This window comes from Fistularia commersonii, chromosome 27, assembly GCF_037954325.1.
Source record: "Fistularia commersonii isolate RoL2024-O1a breed Wild chromosome 27, RoL_Fcom_v1.0, whole genome shotgun sequence".
NCBI classification, from domain to species: domain Eukaryota; kingdom Metazoa; phylum Chordata; class Actinopteri; order Syngnathiformes; family Fistulariidae; genus Fistularia; species Fistularia commersonii.
The window spans coordinates 5,225,813-5,249,918 of record NC_141310.1 but is presented as its reverse complement, the minus strand read 5'-3'; the positions used below and the strand labels follow the sequence as shown (position 1 = coordinate 5,249,918).

General features: G+C 42.2%; 1 protein-coding gene across 1 annotated transcript in view; it reads left to right on the top strand.

Annotated features, from left to right (window-relative positions):
- The first annotated feature begins 714 nt into the window (after positions 1-714).
- Positions 715-24,106, top strand: part of mafa (MAF bZIP transcription factor a) — a 68,765-nt gene continuing 45,373 nt past the window's right edge. Inside the window, exons 1-2 of the mRNA XM_086174630.1 lie at positions 715-1,952; positions 9,699-9,764. Coding sequence (XP_086030756.1) covers positions 985-1,952; positions 9,699-9,726 — 996 coding nt within the window. The 5' untranslated portion in view covers positions 715-984 and the 3' untranslated portion in view covers positions 9,727-9,764. The remainder of the gene's footprint in view (positions 1,953-9,698; positions 9,765-24,106) is intronic.

The following is a 24,106-nucleotide window of genomic DNA, read 5'->3' as shown; positions in this document are numbered from 1 at the left end:
AAAAAATACATAGTGTGCAGCCTCTCTATTTACCTCTCTAACTATTTATCTATCAATCGATGTCACTGTGTACTAATTTGACTATCTGTCTACCTCTCCATCCATCCATCCATCCATCCATCCATCCATCCATCCATCCATCCCCTTAACTCCTTAAACACCAGTTCTCCCATGCTGCCCGCGTCCGCAAAGGAAAAAAAAAGGCGACACTGAAATACACTTTACTTGACCCAGTGATGGATGTGGCGTTCACTGCGCCCCTCGGAAGCCAAAGAGTTAAGAGGCAGTTCCCCAGCTGACAGTCAGCTGATGGCCTTTGACAGTTGAGAAAAGTTTCGTTTCGGTAGTCTACTAATATGTTAATTAGCTGTGCGAGTGTGCGACCCTATTGGCTCTTCGTCCGAGTCAATTTCCCACTTGCAGCCTGACGTCAGGGAGCCTACAACGCTCTTAAACTCAACTGCTGTGTGATCCCTCTTGAAAATCACCCCGCTCTGCAGCTCCCGACGTGCGAGGGCTACGCTCTCTTGACTTCCGTGCGCGCTCGGCTCTCCTTCCCCGCCCCGCTTGCGCAATGTCTCCCTGAAGACGGCGCAAAGTGTTAAATGTTTGAAATCGAGAACCGCCGAAGTCCACATGCTGAAAAGGGACTCCGCTGCTCGTGTGCGCGGCACCGCTGTGTCTGCGCAGTAGACTCTGCGAAGAGAAAACACTCATATCCGCCTGCAACTACTTGGCCGCGAAAGGGAAGCTAAAAGCAGTTGCTGTTGTTTTTTTTTTTTTTTTTTTGGTTTGTTTTTGTTTTGTTTTTTTTGTTTTTTGGTTTGTCGTTGTTTCTTTCTTTCTTTTCAACTCCGAGACAAGCGTTTAAGAACATTCAAACTGGCTCACGTTGTTCCAAGCCAACCGAGTTTGACAGCTGCTCTTCACCCCGTTTGGAGGACTGTCAGCAGCAGCAGCAGCAACAGCAGCAGCAGCAAGAGGATGGCATCAGAGCTGGCAATGAGCAACTCCGACCTGCCCACCAGTCCCCTGGCCATGGAATATGTTAATGACTTCGATCTGATGAAGTTTGAAGTGAAAAAGGAGCCGGTGGAGCCCGATCGCAACATCAGCCAGTGCAGTCGCCTTATCGCCGGGGGATCCTTGTCTTCCACCCCGATGAGCACGCCTTGCAGCTCAGTGCCCCCGTCCCCAAGCTTCTCGGCGCCCAGTCCGGGCTCGGGGAGCGAGCAGAAGACACACATAGAGGATTTCTACTGGATGTCCGGTTACCAGCAGCAGCTGAATCCAGAGGCGCTGGGCTTCAGCCCCGAAGACGCAGTCGAAGCGCTGATCAACAGCAGTCACCAGCTCCAGTCGTTCGATGGCTACGCCAGAGGCCAGCAGTTCACCGGCGCGGCCGGAGCTGGAGGCGCCATGGCCGGAGAGGAGATGGGCTCCGCCGCGGCGGTGGTGTCGGCAGTCATCGCCGCGGCGGCGGCGCAGAACGGAGCGCAGCACCACCACCACCACCACCACCACCACGGCAGCGGCCACCACCAGGCGCCGGGCGTCCAGTCCAACGGCTCTTCCGGGACCAATCACCCACACATGCGCCTAGAGGAGCGCTTTTCGGACGAGCAGCTGGTCACCATGTCGGTGCGGGAGCTCAACCGGCAGCTACGGGGGGTCAGCAAAGAAGAAGTGATCAGACTGAAACAGAAGAGGAGGACCCTCAAGAACAGGGGCTACGCGCAATCCTGCCGCTTCAAGCGGGTCCAGCAGCGGCACGTCCTGGAGGGGGAGAAGACGCAACTCGTGCAGCAGGTCGAGCACCTCAAGCAGGAGATCTCCAGGCTGGTCCGGGAGAGGGACGCGTACAAGGAAAAGTATGAGAAGCTTGTCAGCAACGGCTTCAGAGAAAGCGGCTCCAGCAGTGACAACAACCCTTCGTCCCCGGAGTTTTTCATGTGAGTCTCCATATTATTGCGAGAAAAAGAAAAAAAAAAAAAAAGAGAGAAAAGTTTCACAGTTTCCAAATAATATCAAACTTTTTTTCATCCTCATTCATTTGGCGCAGATGACTTAACAGACGAAGAACCTGTTTTGTTTTTTTTTCTCCATTTTATACATTTTTTAAACAAGTTTTGCTCAATTCTGCGACTGCATTTACATGTGGAGGGTTTTGTCGTTCGCCTTTTTTTAATTTCATTTTATTTTATTTTATTTTCAGAGTTCTATTCGCGGAACTTTTTATTTTATTTTATTTTTTTCTGTTTTAAAAGTCTTACCCAGTATATTACACAGAACTTGTCGTCGATATTTTTCCACCGTTCTTTAGATTTGCAGTGTTTGAATACGACGGTTTTTGAAAGTTGCTCCAACTTTACGCGGCGGTATACAAAGTGCATGCAAGCACTCAGTGTACTTTTATTATGATTTTTATTTTTTTTTAAGTTCACCAACAAGCCCTTCTGCATCATTCTAGTTGTAATTACATGTGCATAAACCCGTCGACATCGACAACATGTTTTGGTCTTATTATTTTATTTTATTTTTTTGTCTGCCAAACTTGGAGGATTTTTAAAAAAGCCTGCCGTTTGACTCCACCTCATCTCATATGTTCGCTTGTTATCGTTTTGAGCAACAAAAGACAATATCCATGACAAAACTATTCATTACTTTGGGAGGAGATGTGTTGTGGAACTGCCCTGCATGCTGGACATGTACGGTTTATTTCCCACCCTTTCTTTTTGTGCTTGAAGATGTCCTTTTTTTGTCGGATGACTCCAGCATGGCATTCATTCTTCATTTATGGCCTCGTCACTTTTTTGAGGCAGCAACAAAAAAGTGACAGGACACCCCCCCCACCCCTCACCCCCTACACACACACACACACACACACACGCACACACACACGCACACACACGCACACACACACACACACACACACACACACAGCCCCCTCCCGGAAACCTATAGAATCTGCGCAGTTCTGAAGCAGTCGACTGGCATTACAGGCTGCGCTTCCCTGATCGAAGTTAATCGGCGGGGGTCCTGGTTCGAGTGGAGAAAAGAAAAGAAAAGAAAAGAAAAGAAAAGAAAAGAAAAGAAAAGAAAAGAAAAGAAAAAAGTCTTCACTATTAAGGACCCCCCCCCCACCCCTTCCTGGAAGATTTAGCTTGCTGCTCGAAGCCTACTGTTATTTAAGAATATTCAACTGGCATTTGATGGCGTTGAATAAATTGAAGACATAATTTAATGACAAAGTTTTAAGATGAAGATCAATAGATTGAGGCAGGATAAGACGAGGAAGACGCGAAAAAAGTGTATGTATTGTTCAATTTATTTGAAGACATTGGTTTGGAGGAGACTGGCTCAGCTCCAGTTTATTCAATAAGCATAACGGTATAGTGCACAAAGAGCCCTTTTTTTAATCCCCCAAGCATGAGCTTCAGAATAATGTAGTCTCTGCCAAACAACATCATTGCATTTCATCAAGGATTGTTCGAAAATGATATTTCTCACAGTCAAAGCTAAAAGTCAGCTGCCACACTTTTTTGGGGAAATTTGTATTAGGACTGAAAGGCACTAAGTATCCTCAACTGTAATCCCAAGGACGTTAGAAAAATAAAAGTATCATTCATATATCTATCTATCCATCTATATATATCTATATGTATATGTATATATATATATATATATATATATATATATATATATATATATATATGACGATGATATCCAGAGCGTGTTTGGTATTGTGTTGCGAAGTGATATTTTGATTCTCAGTCACTTCGGGAGAGGCTATTGTTTTGTACTTAACGGAGTCAGTATTTACAAAGCAATAATAATTAATATAGTCGATAATGTCTGGACATTGTTAAATGGTCAGGGATTGACACCCTGCATCTTCAAAGAAAGAAAAAGAGGGAGTTCCATTCGCCTAAAATGAAAGTATGTGAATTAATCTTTCATCTTCTTTTATAAAAATATATATGTATATATATATTTTGCTGTGCAAAATGATTTCACTCACTAACCATATGTGATGTTCATATGTGCTCGTTTTGTCATTTCATACAATTAAATGATATGCAATAAATGTAAAATTGTCCTCAACAAGTTTCTCACTTTTCTTTTGAACTTGTTCTGAGAATTGTCTTGCTGTGGATGAAACGTGATGAAAGTGCAGGACAGATCTGAGTGTTTAGACGGCCGGCCCGCGGTTCAGACCGGACTCTAAAAACTATTGGCGTTTACAGCTTCGTTTTTTAAATTGTATCTTTTAATTAAATTTTCTAAACTAGTTTAACCAAACCAGAAGTATATTTTATTTACTCATATTGGTTATGAAAAAAAACATAGAAAGTTATCCGGGTTAACCCACTTTATAGAAAGTGCGACAGAGCAGTTTATATGAAGTGTTTAAGTGAAAGTCAGGTTAAAATGATGTGATATGAGTTCTGAACAAAAGAGAGATGAAGACATGGTTTATATTTTTCAGCTTATTTATCATACCTGGATTTTTTAATATTTTAAAATTAGTAAATAACCTTTTTTAATACAGAAATTTACCTTTCATTATGAATCACCAATGATCAAGCAATCAAATGCTATATATTTAAACTATATTGGTTCTTGAATTGCAATATTGGAATGTAATAAGAAAGAAAAATATAGAATACAAAACCCAGTTTTATGTACTCATTTATTGTTATCATATCCTTTGTTTGGGTGTGTGGGTCTGCAGGCTATGTGAGAAAGGATGCATGCTCATGTTTGTGCGAATGTGTAAATCTCCCATGCATGTCTTACATACATGTGAACGTATTACCGTTGTTGTTTCTCCAAATGATTGTCGCCGGGATGTGTGGTTCTTGGCAACGCATGTTCTACTTGCAACCTCCATTTGCCCTTTCTTCATATTTTTCACTTCCTGATCAGAGTACGTGTTGGGCAATCTGTGTCTGTGTTTTTCGGACTCTTTGTGCTGACTGTCATTAGGCTTTTCATCACTTTTTTTCCCAAATTTTCTCCACTTCATCCTGTTTGTCAGACGACCCGGAGCACCATGGAGTTAGAGTTAGGGGGGCCAAGGGGCATTGACCTGCTAGGCATGTGAGGGGTTCCTGGAGAAGGTGCCAAAGTAAGTCAGTCACAGAAATGGGCAGAAGGAGTTTACAGATATCACTTCTGACTTGGCATTTTACTGCTGTTTAGATGTCATCGTGTTCGCTCATGTCTGTCTAACTGGAAAAGGTTAATTTTCCAAAGTGCAGTAAGGAAAGATTTTTTTCATGATGGAAGAAAGAATAGTCTCACTTTGTTTCACTTGTTCCAGGACAATTTTATTTATTTATTTTAATCTTTTAAAAAAAAAAAACTTTGCCAAAATGCAGTTAGAAGAGTCTCAGTTTTGTTAAGACAAATCTATATCTTGATTTTTTCAGCATTCCTGTCATGTTTTTTTATAATTCTCTGTGTGATCTGAGCTGCAAAAAGAGGACATGCAAAGCCTTTCCAAGAAAATCAACCAAAAATATCAGTTGACTGATAAACTCCATGTGAAGAATAACCTTCTCACCTATGTATGTATTATTTTTTCAATGTGATAATCTCCGCTCTGTCGAGCAGCAGTGTTGTTTAACTCCACCATTTGAAAAAAAAAAAAAAAAGAAAAAAAGAAATCGGCCTGAATCCACCTCTTGCAACCCCTTGTGACGCGTGTGATTTCCTCAGAGTTGTGCTGCTGTGGTGGCTGATCAGCCCGGAGTGAGCGAAGGAACTGAGACAATAGGTTGGGCTTGTGCTGTATTAAATGATTTTGCTGATGATTAATAGTGGTGTGGGACACCAGCTCCTGCGACGTAGAGATGATAAATTGTGATAGCGGTTCTATGCAGCTGTGCCAGTGAGGGTCTTAGCATGCACACACCACGCAATTTACAGCCCAGCCACTCTCCCTCTTCCTCAATTTATCTAATTACATCTATATGATCTGAGGAGTAGTGCTGCTAAATTTTGATATTTCACATTAACAACGGAGCATTTGAGGTCTTCAGGAGGGATAAATAATTTGCTTTAATTCATTTTCACTGAAGGAGTCTCCATAATTGCCACTGTGATTTTTTTTCTTCCCGAATCCACTTTGCAGCTAGGCTTTTTGGTCTTTAAAAGCCATTTGTTTGTGTGTTGAGTTTTTGATGTGTTTTCAGAGGCATGTAAAAAAAAAAATGAGGATTTGGATTCTGTAAAAGATGCCCCTGTTAAACTCATTTGCCTGCTTATTGCGACTGTTTCCCATTTTTTGAAGGATAATTTCATTTGACCAAGGACAAGAACTAAGAACCTGTTCCCTGCAATGACACTACAAACACACGCATACTGGCATACGCATATAGACAAATGGCCCCTGCACCATTTTGCTGTCGCCTATCCCACAGCATGTTATTCCATGTGATACTTGTCAATGTGATGTTGACATGCGATTCAAATCACTTCACACTCCAGGCGAAAGGAAATAAGTGTTGAGAAAGATCTGAAAAGATGTTTCTCCTTCTGTGGCACAAGTGTGCTATTCTCATGTACAAGATAAATCTATTGATCATGATCTTGCTGTGATGTTTTTACGCGTGGCACTTGGGCACCTACATGATGACAAGCTAATCTGCGGCATGATGTTCGCTCAAGTCACGGTGTGCATGTTGATAGAGCTTAAAGTGAGGGCGAGGAGGGTATGAATTCATCAAATCTTTAAAAGGGTATCAGAGGAAGGGTTGCGGCTTTGGTTGTTTGTTATTCTGCATCTTTGATCGAATACTGGCGTTTGCACAAGGTTGCCGTGTGCGTGTGTGTGCATGTGCGCTTATGTGTGTGTCTAGGCATAGAAGTGGGTGCCTCTTGTCATCTTTTAGAGAGGAGGATGAGTGGAGGTCAAAAGTTACAGCGCACGAGGCTGCTCTCAAAGTCATTAGAGTAATCCCTGCCCTGGGGAGCTCATGCTCATTTCCTCTGCCCAGAGTCCACCGAATGAGATGTACATGCACATCCGACATGGTACAGCACACAGTAAATTCAAGATTACTCAATGCCAATTTTTCTAAAACCTATTTACTATATCAGAGTCCTGCAACATAATTGGTACTATGGAATCCAAAAAAATATAATAACTTCAATAAAAAAAAAGTAACAACAAGCCTTCCATCTGTGCACAGCTCCTGCGGAATGCTTTATATTACAGGCCTAAATAGTGAACGGGCGCCACAGCGGTGCAGCGGTTAGTTCTCTCTCGCCTAACAGGAAGACAGCTTCCCAGATCGACGTCGATGTCTGACCAGGGCCTTTCTGTGCGGAGTCTAAATGTTCTCCCTGATCCTGTGTGGTTCTCTCTGGATTCTGCTGCTTCCTCCCACAGACCCAAAGACACACAGTAGGTTGACTGTAGAACATATTGTCTAAAATGGGAATGTGAGACCGAACGGCGTGTCTCTATATGAGGCCCTGTGATTGGCTGGTGACCGGTCCAGGTTGGACCCTGCCTCGCTCAGTAAAGAGTATAACTGAAGAACCAGATATACAGAGTCAAGAGGGAATAAAGATTTAATACATATCCGAGGCTTTGTACTGGTTTAACAGTTGAACTGGTTAATAGGATGACCGTGGCTCTGCCCCAAAGACCCTGAAAATAAAGTTCCATTACTTAGATTTCTTTTGCGTCAGATTAGATGCTGAACTCCAGCATGCTCTAGCCTGACAATACCAAAATGTTTGAAGAAATACAATTATCAGCGAGATTTTTTTTCTGTTTTCTGAGAATATATACAAAAGTCAAAATTAGATGACTGCACGGAAATTTAAAGTCAGTCATAATTTCTTTATTTGTCTTTCAGTATGTCATATTAACATTTAACTTTTGCAAAATGTTAATTTCAAAGTGAGCGGTAAATCTGTATTTGCCTAACTGTAGGCTTTGGAGCCTAGTCACTGAGTCCAATAGGCTACTGAGAATTTATCGAAGCCATTCTATCAGAATGTGAAAAGCAATAATGTGGATTGAAGGGTTCATGAATGCGATAGCAGTGGTCAGGTGTCTCAGCACAGCCAGGTGACGGCTCCATGTCTAAAAAGAACTTTCTTGAATTTCTATATGTTTTCACAATATATCAGAGCCACTGGCGGAAAAAAAAAAGAAAAGAAAACCTCATTCAGAATTAAATGTACACTAGGGATCAATTACAGCTCTTATTCCACCAGAGTATACTTTGCTCTTGTAAATTTCTCCATTTTTGGAGGTAGAAAGTCACAGCATGCTTCAAATAGACATTAAGCGGATAGGCACTGTGTCATTAGAGAGTTGTCCTTGAAAGACTGGCTGCAGGTTATGTTGTTAATGAGGTGGTCAGGACTTGCTGGGGTAATTTGATATGTCTGTAAATGGACCCAAACCAAGAATCTGTGACTTAAATAAATATCGCTCACTGGCCTCCATTGCACATGAGGTGACGGTGTTAAAATAATGTGAGAAGAATTATTGATTATGACGTGCAACTTTCAATTTCTGTCCCAAAAAGCCATTAAAGACAGGGCTGAAACTCCTTGGCACATGCGCACGCATATGCACACGCACACAAACACACACACACACACACACACACACACACACACACGCGCGCACACACACACACGCGCGCACACACACACACACACGCGCGCACACACACACACACACGCACACACACACACTCTACAGTTACAATACTTGTTTGTCCGAAGACCTAATAAGTAGATCGACAGACTCTCTTCTTTCAACATAAATGCTTTTTTTTTTTCCCACATTTAAATATTTTCTTCAAAACCCACATATCAAGATAATCAATAGCCTGCTTTCTGCTTTGTTACTTATATCATCTGGTGGTTTCCCTGCAGTTTATAAAACCTACATGGCATTTATTTGAAAATCCAGTGATTTAAAATTTCCTTTGCCGCAGTGTAATTTACAACTGTCATTTTACACATTTTTTTTTGGGAGAGGCCGTGTTTGGCATCCATATATAGTCAGACGAGAGCAAAGCTAATGTTTTCACTTAACATTTATGGCCAGTGTGGATAACTATTTGCACCTGCAATGTTATTTGTATATTTTCTGAGAAGAGAAAAGTGCTTGTCATAAAGTGGTGGCGGAGGCAAATATAGCCAGCCTCCTCTGTGTCTGCACATTTGCTCTGGTCCCTTTTGAGCAATTAATTGTGCCGTTTAACTAAATGCACAGGTAAAAAACTATTTTGCATGTTCTGCGCTTCAAAATACTCTGTGCTTCCATATAGTTTTTTTTTTTTCTCTCTCTTGTGGTTACAGTGTTTTGATGCATGGGTTCTGCCTGTAGAATCTATTTGCATGCAAATTTTTTACATTTCCCCGCATCAAACACTTACTATGATACATGTACTGTATTCCATCAGAAAGACAAGGTAAAAGAGAATTGTGCTTCAATTGGATCTATTTGTTTCTTTGTGATTTTGATTGCTTATCAGCAAGTGTGCATTTTTGACAGGGTGGCTGCGAATGACACACAGCAGGGAGGGAGGGAGGGATGGGGAGAGAGAAAGCGAGAGAGAGAGAAAGAGAGAGAGAGAGAGAGCAAATGACACCATGCTCACTTGCCTTGATGAAAAATGATCCACTCACATTTGTCCAATTTTATCTGTTGCTTTCAGGTCATCAAGAAAATTCCTCCATCTGTGATTTCAAGCCCAACTCCTCCATGCCCATGGCTCCCTGAGGTAGTAAAATACTTACATCTATCACCCTCTTACCTTTTCAGTACACAGAGTCAGAGGGTCCGGTAAAAACACAACTTCATCTCCGACATTGTTATAATGCAATTGTAATATATATTGTAATATGATTGTTTTTTGTGTGTCTAATATCACAATAGAATCAAGTCCATCGCAAATATTAATTATGTATTATCATATGTAATTGGGGAGACACAATGTACATAATCTTTATTACTTTTCCGTTAAGCTCAGTTTAGACATATATAACGTACTGCTGTTTGTTAATTCCAATTCATGCAGCTCCATTATATTTACAGCCTGTCTCTCCATGATCGCAATAATCCTGTGTATTTTTCAACTTAATTTAAACCCATGATGTTCAAAGAAAGAAAGCAAACCCTCTTAATGTGCGTGGTCATGCCACGTGAAGATGAGAGAAGGCATGAGCTTGTATTTATGACTTCCACCTTGGTGGCATAAAACTGTTTGTGTTTGTGTGTACATGCATTTGTATCCCGTGTTATTTACTTGATTATGTCTGAGTGGGGTGTTGGGTCTGGCCTTTCTCCAGCTCATCCCAACTTCGGTAGGGGATGCAGGACAAAAGCCGTCATGAAAGACAAGGACAAATCATCTTTAGATGAAGTGTTTTAAGTGCTTTGATTCTCCTCCCACGTCTTTGGTATGAATTAGGTGCCCTCTGCTCACTGTTAAGGGATGTAGAATATAAACAATGCCAAAGGCTCGGACGTTAAACGAATGAAAGTGGAAAACCATGAGGGTGTCCATCTTTATCAGCCTCGTAAATCTCAGCTCCCTTGCCATGCTGCCGCTCTGTACCAATGCTGAGTTCTGACAACCTGTCAGCAGAGGGGCTGCGCATAGTATGGTCTGGTTGATCTTTTCTTTAGTGGTTTTCGCCATGGCATGTGTTGCAGGCAGAGCCATGTCTTTGTTTTATGCAAATCTAAGCATATGCAGAGTGGGGAGGGGCAATGAGCAGTCTGGCCACGTAGCTCCAGGAGGACAGGCTGAGTGATGGAGACGGAGAGCCAGGTCTTGGTGTCCTTGCCTGGGGAAAGAATGTCCTGACTCTGGCCTGGACTGCATTGACACCAGCAGCAAACTGTGTCACTGTAGTTTAAGCAAAAAAGTACAAGTATGAGAGATATTGATTTGGCAAGGAGATAAAGAGAGGTTAACGGTGGTACAAGCATGTCAGTGTGTCTCACACCAACTAATCTGTGTGTCAGAGGGAGAATTTGTATGTGTGTGTGTGTGTGTGTGTGTGTGTGTGTGTGCGTGTTTGTATGATTGAGTGAGTGAGTGAGTGAGTTGTGAGTTAGTAAGAGAAATAGAGAGGGAGAGAGTTTTCTAAAATAAGTCACACTTCAAGGGTTTTCTATGAAAAAAAAAGCTAAAATTTACCACCCAGCAGGGTGTGATACCCATGATGTGCTGACAGAGATAAAGCACCAGGTGTGTATCTGAGTGTATTAGGACATATATAAAATTATCATTGTGAGGCATGCACACACAGATACAGAGATGCATACAAACTGCAAACTGTGTGCGTCTGTGTGAGTGTGTGTGTGTATGGGTATGCGTGTATGTGCGCGCATCTGTTGGCTCACACAAGTGAAGCATTCTGGGCCACCACCCAGATTCCATTGCCCTGCTGTAAAACTTAACCGTCATAAACGCATCACTTTTAGTCACCAAGACCAATTTCCCATCTCCACCGGTGTCTTTCTGCTCCCCTTGTATGAGTGTAATAAATTGTCCTACGAATCACAGTTTCTGTGTGTTTTGCAGCACCATCCTCTGAGACTCACCCGTTCCGAGAGGTGGTAGCTAACAATAACACTGGTCGGAGGCTCTTCTATCATAGCGAGATCTATTTCTGGTTGCCAGAATGTTGGTCTCAGTGATCGAGGGCAGGTGAAATTGATCCAGTTTGACCTGTCATGTGGAGGAGAAAATGAATGAGATGGATGAGGGGTGCAGAGGCCACCAAGGGGAGGGGGGGGGCAGAAGTATGAAAACAACCTTGCGGTCCATATGGGTCAAAAGCGGTGGGATTATTTAATCAAGTATGGGTGTTATCCCTCGTCCCTCCCCTCCCTCTCTGCCCCACCTGCCTCTCAGAAAGGAGTGAGAAACTGGAGACTGCTCAGGAGGAGCTGGCTATATTTAGTTTTGGTGACCAAAGATACTGTGGTCTCACTTAAAAGTTAAAAATACAAATATCCATGTACAGTGAGAAGGGAACAGTTTGCGTCACTACCACACACCAAGCTGGCGTTATTCATCTTGGACAGAGGACAGGGTTTAAAGGAGCCTGCAGTCATGGCCGGGAGGTGTATCAGGAAAGAGAGCCCAGGAACAGATACCCATGATATTCATGAGTAGAGAGAGAGAGACAGAAAGAAAAGAAAGAAAGAAAGAAAGAAAGACAGAAAGAAAGAAAGAAAGACGATTGATGTCTGCATTTGTATGTGAAGTTGTTTTATATCCGTGCCTGGGCAGAGTCTACCTTTGCCAATTATTTTTCCTGTGGCAGAGCTCTCAGCATGGAGCGATTCCTTCAGTCTGAGAAGTGAGGCTCAGCTGTAAGTGCTTAGTCAGCCCTCCTCCGGGTCTGAGATACTGTCGTTCTCTGCTTTCGGGGAAGTGCAGCAGCCCGGGACTGTGGGAAGATGCCAAGACAATCATTGGCCATCAGTGAAAGGAAGGGGAGTAAAACATAACTTTTGGGTACAGAAAAGTAAGAATTCTGTCGGTGTCTCGGTCCATGTCTGTGGCACTCCGCCATGTTGGATCTGTCAGTTCTGAGATCATAAACACTGCAAGCGCAAAAATACTCTTGTAAGAGTTTGTAGCAAGAATACGTGTTTGTTTGCAGGTTGATTGATGGAGAAAAATGGCACCAAACGATGAAACATGAAAGTAAGAGCCTGACATTCTATGCGTCACATGTACTATGAGACCCTGTTGAGTCAGAGACAAGCACAATGGCAGTGAAAACGATAAGAATAAAATGTATGTGCTGTAAAGAAAACTAACGCTACATGAGAGAACAAGCTTCATGGGTAAGTTGCGTCATCTTGAGACATTTAACTTCCACACACCGCAAAAACCTAGTCAGAGTCAGCTAGTATGTATAATGTACACAAAATGGCCCACACCAGTAGGCGGATGACGACTACAGTATATTTGTCAGTGGAAATGGAATACTACAATACCATAAATATTTTCATGAGCTCATCTTGCAATGTTGAATCCCCCTGATAGAAATGCGTGAAGGAAACTCAAAATCAAAACTTTTAGATTTTATGCTTGGTCACGTTAAACTTCTCTCTCGTAAACCCATTTGCTAAAACTGTTCAGTCAATTAGAGGGACTTCTTTCAGTGGCAGCCAAAGATTCAGGCTCAGTTATCGGAAAAGCTCTAACGCCTGGAAAATAAGGCCTAGTGATGGTCGCTGGTGCCTGACTGTCAGTCCTGTGTGTCAAAGTTCCCAGCAGATCGATCGACGCTTGGCTGAAATCTACGTGTTCAGACTGTCTCTCGTCTCCAACCTGTGGCTTGCACTTTGAAATGGAACGTGCTGACGTGAAAAAAAAAAAAAAAAATTACTTCCCCTTGTGTCTGGAGTTCAGGATTGTTTTAACATTTTTACATTGTGTCTTACATTTGCATTCTATTTTCTTATGATGATATGATACAAAGACAGACAAAAAAAACCCTTCTCATTATGAAACTCTAAATTCTTTGATTTCTTTAAGATTTCATTCAATTTTATTTAGAGAATAACAAAAAAAACTCAAAAATGAATGTATTAAGTGTGTGCCACTAACCTCTGTTTGTAGGAAAGGGCGTTCGGGTGGCTTCTGTACAAACTCATTTGCATTAATCGACATTTCTTAACATAATCTATTTGGATAGTTATCAAAGGAAACTGCATATTTCAGTCAGAAGACACATGTGGCCCTTGAAATGATCAGAAGTTATTTACAGCAGTAGACCAAAGACAGACAATATGGAGATGGCTATTTATGATATCACAGTCCAGTTATTGGATATCAGCAAACAATGGCAGAGCACACAAATACACCGTTATTCGCTCGTGCGCTTCCCTAATTTTCACAGACCATTCAGTGTAAAGGGAATGTTTAACTCTTCCCTCTGGATTTATATCTGAATGTTAAAGTTAAATATCTCCCCCTCTGTACTTTAAAAACCTGCTCCTTCTGTCGCCCCCCACCCCGATTTCCCCAGCATCACCGTTCTCCTCCAAAGCAATCTTGGTTCACTTCACCTCACAACTGTTCCCAACGTCATATTGCCTCTGCTCTCCAACCTCCTTCTCACACTGCACCTGCTTCCCTCCAGCTCTCTGCTCCCTCTCCAAACGTCACCCCTCCTCCACTTCTATTCTCTCCCTCGTTAGCTTGATGAATGGCTTCACTGCAGAGAAAGTGCTGATTTTCATCCCTGTGTCTGATTTCTGCTGGCTGTTATTAATTTCAAACACTCAGAGAAAAGCAAGTGAGTCGATAAATAAGGAAATGAACACACTTCATCCTGCCATACAGCAGCTCTCACAGTCATTCACCGAGGCTAGCGGTCTTCTGTGGTGACCGGTCCTTATGCAGGGAGCCCCACTCTTCGGTCACAACACGGGTCAGTGTTCGCAAAACTAAACTTAACCAACGCCGCTCTTTCACACAAAATGTTCCTGTATTTCAGACAAACAGGACTGGGTGGGCGACGGATACAAAGTAAAAAGTTTGCGGAGCGGTGCGGTTTCCCCCTTACAATCTACATCTTATATTTCTGCATCTTTTAAAAGAGATGAAGGGTGACAGCTGGAAGAGGAAAAGATAAAACGTAAGGTGAAACAAAGGCAATGAGGATCCGACGAATTGCTGCTTCCTGCACAATAAATGACGTGTGGCCGGGGCTTTCTTTCTACGTACACAGATTTCATCCCGGGCTTAATGCATTGCATTTGCACATTAACATCAAACACAAAATAGCCGCTGAGACGGCACGACATCCTGTTCCTTGCTGTCAAACAGGAACATCCACGAAAGGTTATTCTCTATTTTATGTATTTAATTAAAAACAAGGTTGGATATTTAATCACACCGGGATCACTATAATGCATGCAGAGACACAGATATTAAAGCCTCATCTATAATTATGCTGTTTACAATGTGTTAGGACAAACAGTCTGCTGAGTATTCTATTAATATATGTCTTAGACACATAAACATGTCTTCTGTTGTATCCATGCGGTCTTTGCTCTGCGACCACAGGAGTTATGTTTCCCTTGGTTAAAGTAAAACAATACTTGGCATTGCATTTATATACAGGTTCCCTTAGTCCAAGCACTTCCTTAATTTTGTAGAATATTTCTGATATTCACTAATTTATTTAGCAGGACATTCACAGAGAGTTCTTTTTCTGTGTCTTGAGAAAATATTTGAGGTACAAGAGATAGAAGGCCATGGAACAGTAAAGTTTTTTTTTTTTATATATATATTATCACACACACACATACAGAAAAACATACAAAATTAATGGCCTGAATTGCACTTTTTGTAATTCGCTTTGGATAAAAGCGTCTACCAAATGACTGTAATGTAATGTAACGAAAGAGACTTTAGGTTGTGCCCAACAATACGAATGACTAACATTTGCCATTATTCTCTTCAGGTTGTATGTTAAAGGACGAATAAGTGAAATTTAACAAATAAAAGTCTTATTCTTATCACATTGAATTATAAGAAGCAGGTAAGCAAGGTGAGGGCAGCACACCATGACTGTTATGAAATATTCAGTGATTTGAAAATTACATCATTTGAGTAAAATCCCCATCAGCTTTACACAGATATCTAATGTTCTCACTGCAGTGAGTTTGTGCCATTCTAGGGAGGAGAGGAAAAGAAAGAAGAGGGGAAGAGAAGTGAAAAGAGGAGAGGAGAGGAGAGGAGAGGAGAGGAGAGGAGAGGAGAGGAGAGGAGAGGAGAGGAGAGGAGAGGAGAGGAGAGGAGAGGAGAGGAGAGCTCATACGAGAAGCTGCAAGGGTAGTGGAGTCTGGATGTCTGCTGCATGGCTCCATGAGCGCAGACGCAACTATTGTGTTTACAAGGCTGAGTTGCTCTTATTGTTAAATTATTGGTGCAGGGGGTGCGCTAAGGGAGGAGGAACAGAGAGAAATGGTGGGGGAGTAAATATTTGTCCCTCTCTTTCATAGTTCTGGTTAACCAGACTGAGGAATGCTTTTTGAGTTTTATAAGTACAGTGTTTGGGCACTGTCAGCTGAGAAGAGTACACGGCCTGGGAGACTTCATAGAGAAGGGCTTTGTAGACTTTATGTAGAGACTTGTCCCAGAAGTGTGCCGCCTGAGGAGTGACGCTTCATGCCTGCTCTGTCTAAGAGGCATGTTATGATAATAGGCATGTGTCATAAAGCGTGTCGCATGTAAACAGGGCTAAATTGTGAACCTTGTTGGTCTCTTCTCTGTCATGTCGTTGACTTTGAATTGCATATGAGTATGCGTGTGTGCATGTGAGTTGGGGGAGGGTGTTTCACAAGAGACTCAACATTCCTGGTTTGCTGTGTCTTTTTTAATTCTGAAGAAAGAGTCGGCTCCTCCCCTCAAACGTACGCATCAACCATACCGAACAAACTCAATACCTCGGCGGCTTCAGTCCTCTTAGGTTTTTCATCTCTATGTGAAATGGCCATTAAAGGAGAGCAATGAGTTCACAGCTGATAGTCTCTGGTTGCGAGGAGCGGAGAGCAGTGTAGGATTACATTATCGGAAGTGGCTGCATATAGACACTCAAAAAAAAAAAAAGGCAAACAGAAAGAGAATACTATGGTGTACTTCTTGCAGTTTAAACGTATGTCTGCTTGGATTACACAAATGACCCCTGACAAACCATAATAATACACATGGATCCCTCTGACTACTAGCCATGACCAAAGGAATGAACTTAGTCTTACAACTTGACGTTCAATGGAAAGAAAGTTATTAGCACAGACGAAAGGCCTGCTTAGCTTTGTATGTATACCATTTGGTATAAATGCAAAATAGTACACATAAAGACACACGGAAACACTTTCTTAATATGGAGCCCTTTATGCTACAGTTGTTATTAGGGAGATGTGTAAGGAATGTGATGAAGAGGGACAAAGCCTCCCCTCCATCCCTGTGGCTGAAGTGGAATAGTTGTGGTGACGGGTTGTGACAGCTAAGGGAGCAAGGGAGCGAGAGGGGAGTATCATTGCAAAATCCCCAGAAAACACACAGGAGGGAACTTAAGGAGTAATTTAGGATGACTGCTGTAGCCTCTCTCAGGATGTCTCATTTGTTTCTTTCTCACTTTTGGTAGAGCACACACACACACAGACACACGCGCGCACACACACACACACACACACACACACACACACACACACACACACACACACACACACACACACACACACACACACACACACACACACACACACACACATTTGTTTTAGAGACCCTTAGGCTCCACCCACACGCAAAGGGTAATGCATCATTCTCAGCTGGATATATATACTGCCATTTGGACTTTCTTTGTTAATTTTGTGTGACAGCAATGAAGTAGATAGTAACTAAATTCTGTTGCGTGACAAACAGGGCAAAGAATAAGCAACTTTTTGTTTTCAAAATTAAAAATTAACTGACAAAAAGGGAAGGTGTGGGTGCAAAAATTGTGGGATACTTGTAATCTTGTTAAGTTTGGCAACAAATATTGCCACCAATAACATAATAATAATAATATCCAAATTTCAAACATGAGAAGTTTGTTCGGTAGGATAAGCACAGTAGAATGCATTACAGAGCCACTGGGAATTGTTACAATGCAAATACACAGCTGATATTCACTGTGTTGTAGTTAACAATATTAAAATATAAGGACAAAAATAGCATTAACCGAGCCAGGTGTCTACTGCACACAGTAGCAACTCCCCCACTATTGCTATGTAAATCAGAGTGATAGGTAATGCAGTAGAGGGTTTTGACTACCATTAATGTTGGAAAGTGCAGTGTATATATCTTCCATTCTAACAGTCTTAATGATCCAATGTTTTCAGCATGTCAGAGGCACTTTAACCCTATATCATTCAGCAGATATATAGTTGTTTCCCCCCCCCTGCCAGTGAGCATAATGTTCAGAGGATGATTCAAGACAATCTGCATACCTGCATGACGGTATAGCATCATCCTGTATGCTAAAGAACTATTATGATGCTTCATATAATAAGCGTCAATAATGTTTCATTGGGCTCTTAGGCTTGTTTGGAAGAGAATTAGAAATATGTCCAACATATATGATATCACGGTAATTGGCAGATATGGGCCCAGTTCCCAAACCTTCCTCTACTGTGTCTTGATGTTGTCCCTGGAAGACCTCTGTCTCAGAGGCATGCCAGGGAAAAGGTCACCTACTATTGCTCGAATGAGATATCATTGCCACTGTTTGTTTATGTCACTTGTGAGTGTTTGTGCTTGAGAACGAAAGATGTTAGAGATCCGGGTGGCTGTGTTTATCTCCACCCTTGTGTTGGAGTTAGAAGGAGGTCAGAGGTAAGGTTGCTTGTATCCATCTCCATTCCCACGGCTGCTGTCTCACAGACACAGTGGTCACAGGAGGATGAAAAGACTATGGATTTTTCTCCTCCTGCTCCTCCCCACACTCACCAGAGTAGGAAGATTAGACACAAGATGAGCTGTCCTGGCCCATTCAATGCAGCTTTAAGCCTAACATTGGAGGGATCTGACCCAAACTCTCTGGTTCAAGAAACATAAGTGCTCATGCACATGCACCCACATACACATACACAGGCACACAGGCACACACACACACACACACACACACACACACACACACACACACACACACACACACACAGAGGTTTCAGTGAAAACTGCAGTGGTAGATTGTTCAGTTGTATGGTTCAAAGCTCGGTCATACAGTGCCAAGATGTTGAACACTGGTTCTTTGACCTGTGTGACACACAGAACACACAAAAATAACTTGATGTGAGCGGAGAAAAAAAAAGGAGAAAAGTATTAATACTTTGAAAAGCTTTTACTTTCATTTGAGAACACAGAAAGCCAATTTCACAGAGTCCAGAGAAACTCCACCTCCTCTGGCCAAGAAGCCAAAATCACATAAAAATGACACAACAAAAGTGATAATAGCTATGACAATACTGCTTCACTGACTGTTCCTTACTAACTATTGCACTTCAGTCAGTGCGATAGGATACAGACAATGTAGCAAACATGCAGGTCCGGGGATAATGTATAGCAGCCATCTGAAGTAGACACCGAGCGTCACTATAACGCATATATGACGTTGTCATATGTCTTTTGTATTTTTTATTGTCTTTTTCTTAAAAAAAAAAGTCACTTGTTTATTTATTTATTTTGTGTGTGTGTGTGTGTGTGTGTGTGTGTGTGTGTGTGTGTGTGTGTGTGTGCGTACATGTGTGCTTCTGTTTGTGATGACCTTTAAGCTGGGGAGTACACTCTCTCTCTTTACCTTGACTAAAGCATGATTGTATATTCCTGCAAATTTCTACACTTTCCTAATGAATATGACGATCTAATCTTTCAGCATGTCAGAGGCAACCAGGTAAATGTATTTATTATATTCAAAAATATTCCGTCATAAATATAACTTTTTCTCTAAAGCTTCAGAAAAACTTAAAAGTTTGCATGACTGAATTTGTTAAGTTTGTAGACAAAGATGCATTATGAGTGGAAAGCTCTGAAAATATATATTTACCATTAACTATTGTTATCATTATTATTTGTAGCCGTAGTATTATTAGTATTATTATTCTCAATAATATGTCTAGTAATATGTGTTTATTTGTGTTTTACTACTTTTGCTCCCTGTTGCAAGCAATGAACTATTCTAGTTGCATTCTCAGTAGGTGCTGATATTATTCATGTGCATATACATCTACATACCAATCTAATAGCATAAAATTAGGCTTACTCATATGTAACGTTTGATCGTCAAAGAACATGTTTTGTAGAAAATCAAAATATAAAAAGAAAAAGTGAAAATACTTAATTCTACTACAGAAACTACCATCAATAATAATAATAATAATAATAATAATAAAAAATACAACCTCATCAGTCAGTCTATCAAACCCACTTGAAAATCATTGTACGAATGGATACATTTAAAACATGGATACACATCAAAAACTATTGATGTGTGTTCATGCATTAAATTGCTTTTCAAATGATTTCTAGTATTTATGGCAGTTCAGCTTTTGTAAAAACAATTAATGAATACATAAAACGTATTGAACAATTGTGCTTAGACATATTTTCAATGCATGTTACCTGGCGTGCGTGCATCCTGCTAACCATAAATGTCCCTGACAAGCCAAGCCACGCACTTTTCTGTGAAATTTGTGACTAGAGTTCCTTTTTACCTGAGTCTGTTCACCAACCTGAGAGCAAGGCTGCAAGGTGGCAGCATGTCGCATGTCTGAGTCATTTGGAAGGGGTTGCTGGCTGTCATGGACACACAGAGGGCACCATTCCAGTTAACAGGAGGAGGGTGCGATGACATAAGCAGGGTGCAGTGCCCTTACCCTACACAACTACATATGGAGGGGTCAAGGGCATGCATGCACTCTTTTTCTTTATGTCTCTCTTTCTCTCTAAGATGAACCAACAAATACACACACACACTTAATAAATGCTCATTCTTGATATATATCATTTAAAAAAAGTAAACTGAGTACTTTTAATTTGTAATTTATCTATCAATTGTGAGTACGTTTTTCCTTCAGGCAGAATGCATATACAAAACAAAGGGCTTCTGCGTCTATACACTTGGCAGCATCCTGCACACACACTGTGCGAGTGCTGTAAATAGCCAGAGTGTGTCGTGCAACTCTGCTGTGTTTAGACCTATTTTAGAGCTGACGCAGGAAACAGGGCCATTCTGACAGCCACCCTGCCAGCCGGTACTGCACACAGCAGCCCCGGAACCTTCTGTCAAACACACACACACACACACACACACACACACACACACACATACACACACACACGCAGTAAAATACCCACAAAACTTTTTTTTACCATTAACAAACTACTGGTGCTTGAACGACCTAATAAACTTTGACAAACATTTTTGTTCTTTTCTATATCAACATGCCCATTTTATATTAATGTTTTATTCCACTTTCCATCAAGCAAAGACCTTTAAAATAACTATGCTGTGTTATTTCATGGATCTCCCCGTCTAACATGACACACTGAACATCTTATGACGATGAGGTGATTCACCAATAGTTCAGTGAATGAGCATCCACTTATATTCTGTGTTAAATATCCGCATAATGAGAAAAACAATCACTCTCGCAGAGTGGAGGTCAATTACCCGAGGCACAGGTTTTTATTTTCAGCAACACGAGACTGCTGGAGATCTAGTACTACAGAGGGTGTTCATTTACAAATCATTCATGTTGTGTTTTCCTGTTGCATTTTATATATTAATCTTTTCATAATTGTTTGTTTTGATCAGTCATTGATTTGTTTCAATAATCTGCAGGACTCTTAAACATAAAAACCACAAACATGTAACATAAAAAAATAAATTGAGGCTGCATCACTATGAACATTAACTAATTCCGTCTGCATTCAGACATAAATGTTTCTTCAAAGATTTCAGTCCCACCAGCCAGCCTCTCCCTCTTTCTCATATTTTGGCAAGAAGATAAATTCTGCAGGATCCTTGCACATTCCTACGTAATTATGTGCATGGTGATGTGCTTTTACAGCTTGCCTAACAATTGGAAATTATCTCCTGGAAATGAAGTCCAATTAATTGTGACACTTAGCGGGCGTACATGTGTGCAGAAACACTTCAAAAACACTCAACGGGAATTCGGCTCCTGTTGAAATATCTAGTCAATATGTCGCGAGGTGATACACACTTGAACGTTAAACCAAGGAGCAGTTTCACACACTCACACTGAAAAATAAAATATACATTTTTGACGACCCACTCAGATATTTTAGGATTTATATGTGAAACTGATAACAGGCCTGTAAAACAACTGCATAACTGATGAAATGTTTAATTCACATCATGGATTTTTTTCATCTGCAATAATGACACCCCTGTCAATGAGGAAGCAAAGCCGGGGATTCCAGAGCGGACACACCTATTTCCGGGACCGAAGTTGCTGAAGCAGTCAAAAAGCTCTTCAGTAGTGGGGGCCCGGGGTTGGATGAGGTCCGCCCCGGGTTCCTCAAGGCTCTGGAGGCTGTAGGGCTGTCCTGGCTGACACGCCTCTGCCGCATTGCGTGGATGTCGAGGACAGTGTCGCTGGACTGGCAGACCAGGTTGGTGATCCCCCTTTTTAAAGAGGGGGATCTGCTCCAGAGGGTCTGCTCCAACTTCAGGAGGATCACACTCCTCAGCCTCCCTGGTAAGTTCTATTCAGCGGTGCTGGAGAAGAGGGTCCCCTGCGTTGTTGAACCTCAGATCCGGGAGGAGCAGTGTGGTTTTCATCCAGGTTGTGGAACTGTGAACCAGCTCTCCGCCCTTGGCAGGGTCCTCAAGGAGGCACTGGGGTTTGGCCTACTAGTCTACACGTGTTTTGTGGATCTGGAGAAGGCAATCCTGTGGGGGGTGCTCTGGGAGTATGGGGTACCGAACCCCGTTATACTGGCTGATCGGTGTCAGAGCTTGGGCCGTATTGCCGGTTGTAAGTCAGAGCCGTTTCCAGTGAGAGTTGGACTCTGCCAGGGCTGCCCTTTGTCACCAATTCTGTTCATAACTTTTATGGATAGAATTTCTAGGCGCAGCCAGGGTGTCGAGGAGATCCGCTTTGGTGGCCACAGGAACGAGTCTCTGCTTTTTGCAGATGATGTGGTTCTGTTGGCTTCATCAGGCCATGATCTCCAGCTCTCACTGGAGTGGTTTGCAGCTGAGTGCGAAGCAACAGGGATGAGGTTCAGCACCTTAAAATCCAAGACCATGGTGCTCAACTGGAAACAGCTGGAATGCCCACGGGGGTTGGGGATGAGGGATGAGGTCCTGCCCCAAGTGGAAGACTTCAAGAATCTTGAGGTCTTGTTCACGAGTAAGGGAAGGATGGAGCGTGAGGTCGACAGGCTGATCGGTGCGGCGTCTACAGTGATGCAGACTCCGTACCGGTCTGTTGTGGTGAAAAGCGAGCTGAACCAGAAGGCGAAGCTCTCAATTTACCTGTCAATCTACGTTTCAACCCTTACCTATGGTCACAAGCTGTGGGTAGTGACCGAAAGAATGAGATTGAGGATACAAGTGGCCGAAATGAGTTTTCTCCACAGGGTGGCTGGACTCTCCCTTGGAAATAGGGTGAGAAGTTCGGTCATCCAGGAGGGGAAGCTGCTCCTCCGCATAGAGGAGTCAAATGAGGTGGCTTCGATATCTAGTCAGGATAGCTCCTTGACGTCTCCTGGGGAGGTATTCCAGTCATGTCCATCTGGGAGGAGGCCACGGGGAAGACCCGGGACACGCTGCAGAGACTATGTCTCCAGGCTGGCCTGGGGACGCCTTGGGGTCCCGCCAGAGGAGCTGGACCATGTGGCAGGGGAGAGGGAGGTCTGGGTCTCACTGCTCCGGCTGCTGCCCCTGCGACCCGACTCCAGATAAGCGGGGGAAGATGGATGGATGGATGGATGGATGCAATAATGACTGTCATCCTTATACTGTTTGTCAGGTAAAAGCTGTGATGTAGCATTTGATTAAAATATATGCACATATCAGCCACATATATGTAGCTGATATGAAATTACAGATTTGAATTAATTAATGGATAACAACAACTGTTACCTAAAACAGGTGACAATAGAATAACACAGCAAAAGAGAATCTATTGGGGTCAGTGACATTTGTGTCACACCATTATAGTGCCCTATTGTAGGCCACACTCAGATGAGTTGGCACTTTTGCAGAATACCACCTTTTGTTTTTTGTCGGGTGGGGGGGTACTGTGTTATACCCAGATTTATTGTGTGCATATCCATTGTTGAGATACAATTCATTCAAGAATTTGGCTTTTCTCAAAAGGATGGCTCCTTTTCTCTTCAATCCATCACATTACAAATACATTTGTCAACAGCAGCACTCCCTTGAATCTAGTGTTTTGCTGGTTAAACATTTCTTAAATCGTTTGAAATCATGAAACCTGCTGTCAGACTGTTAATTGTATGTGGACATGCGTGCGATGTAAGTTGCATGTCTTGTTTTGATTGAAAAG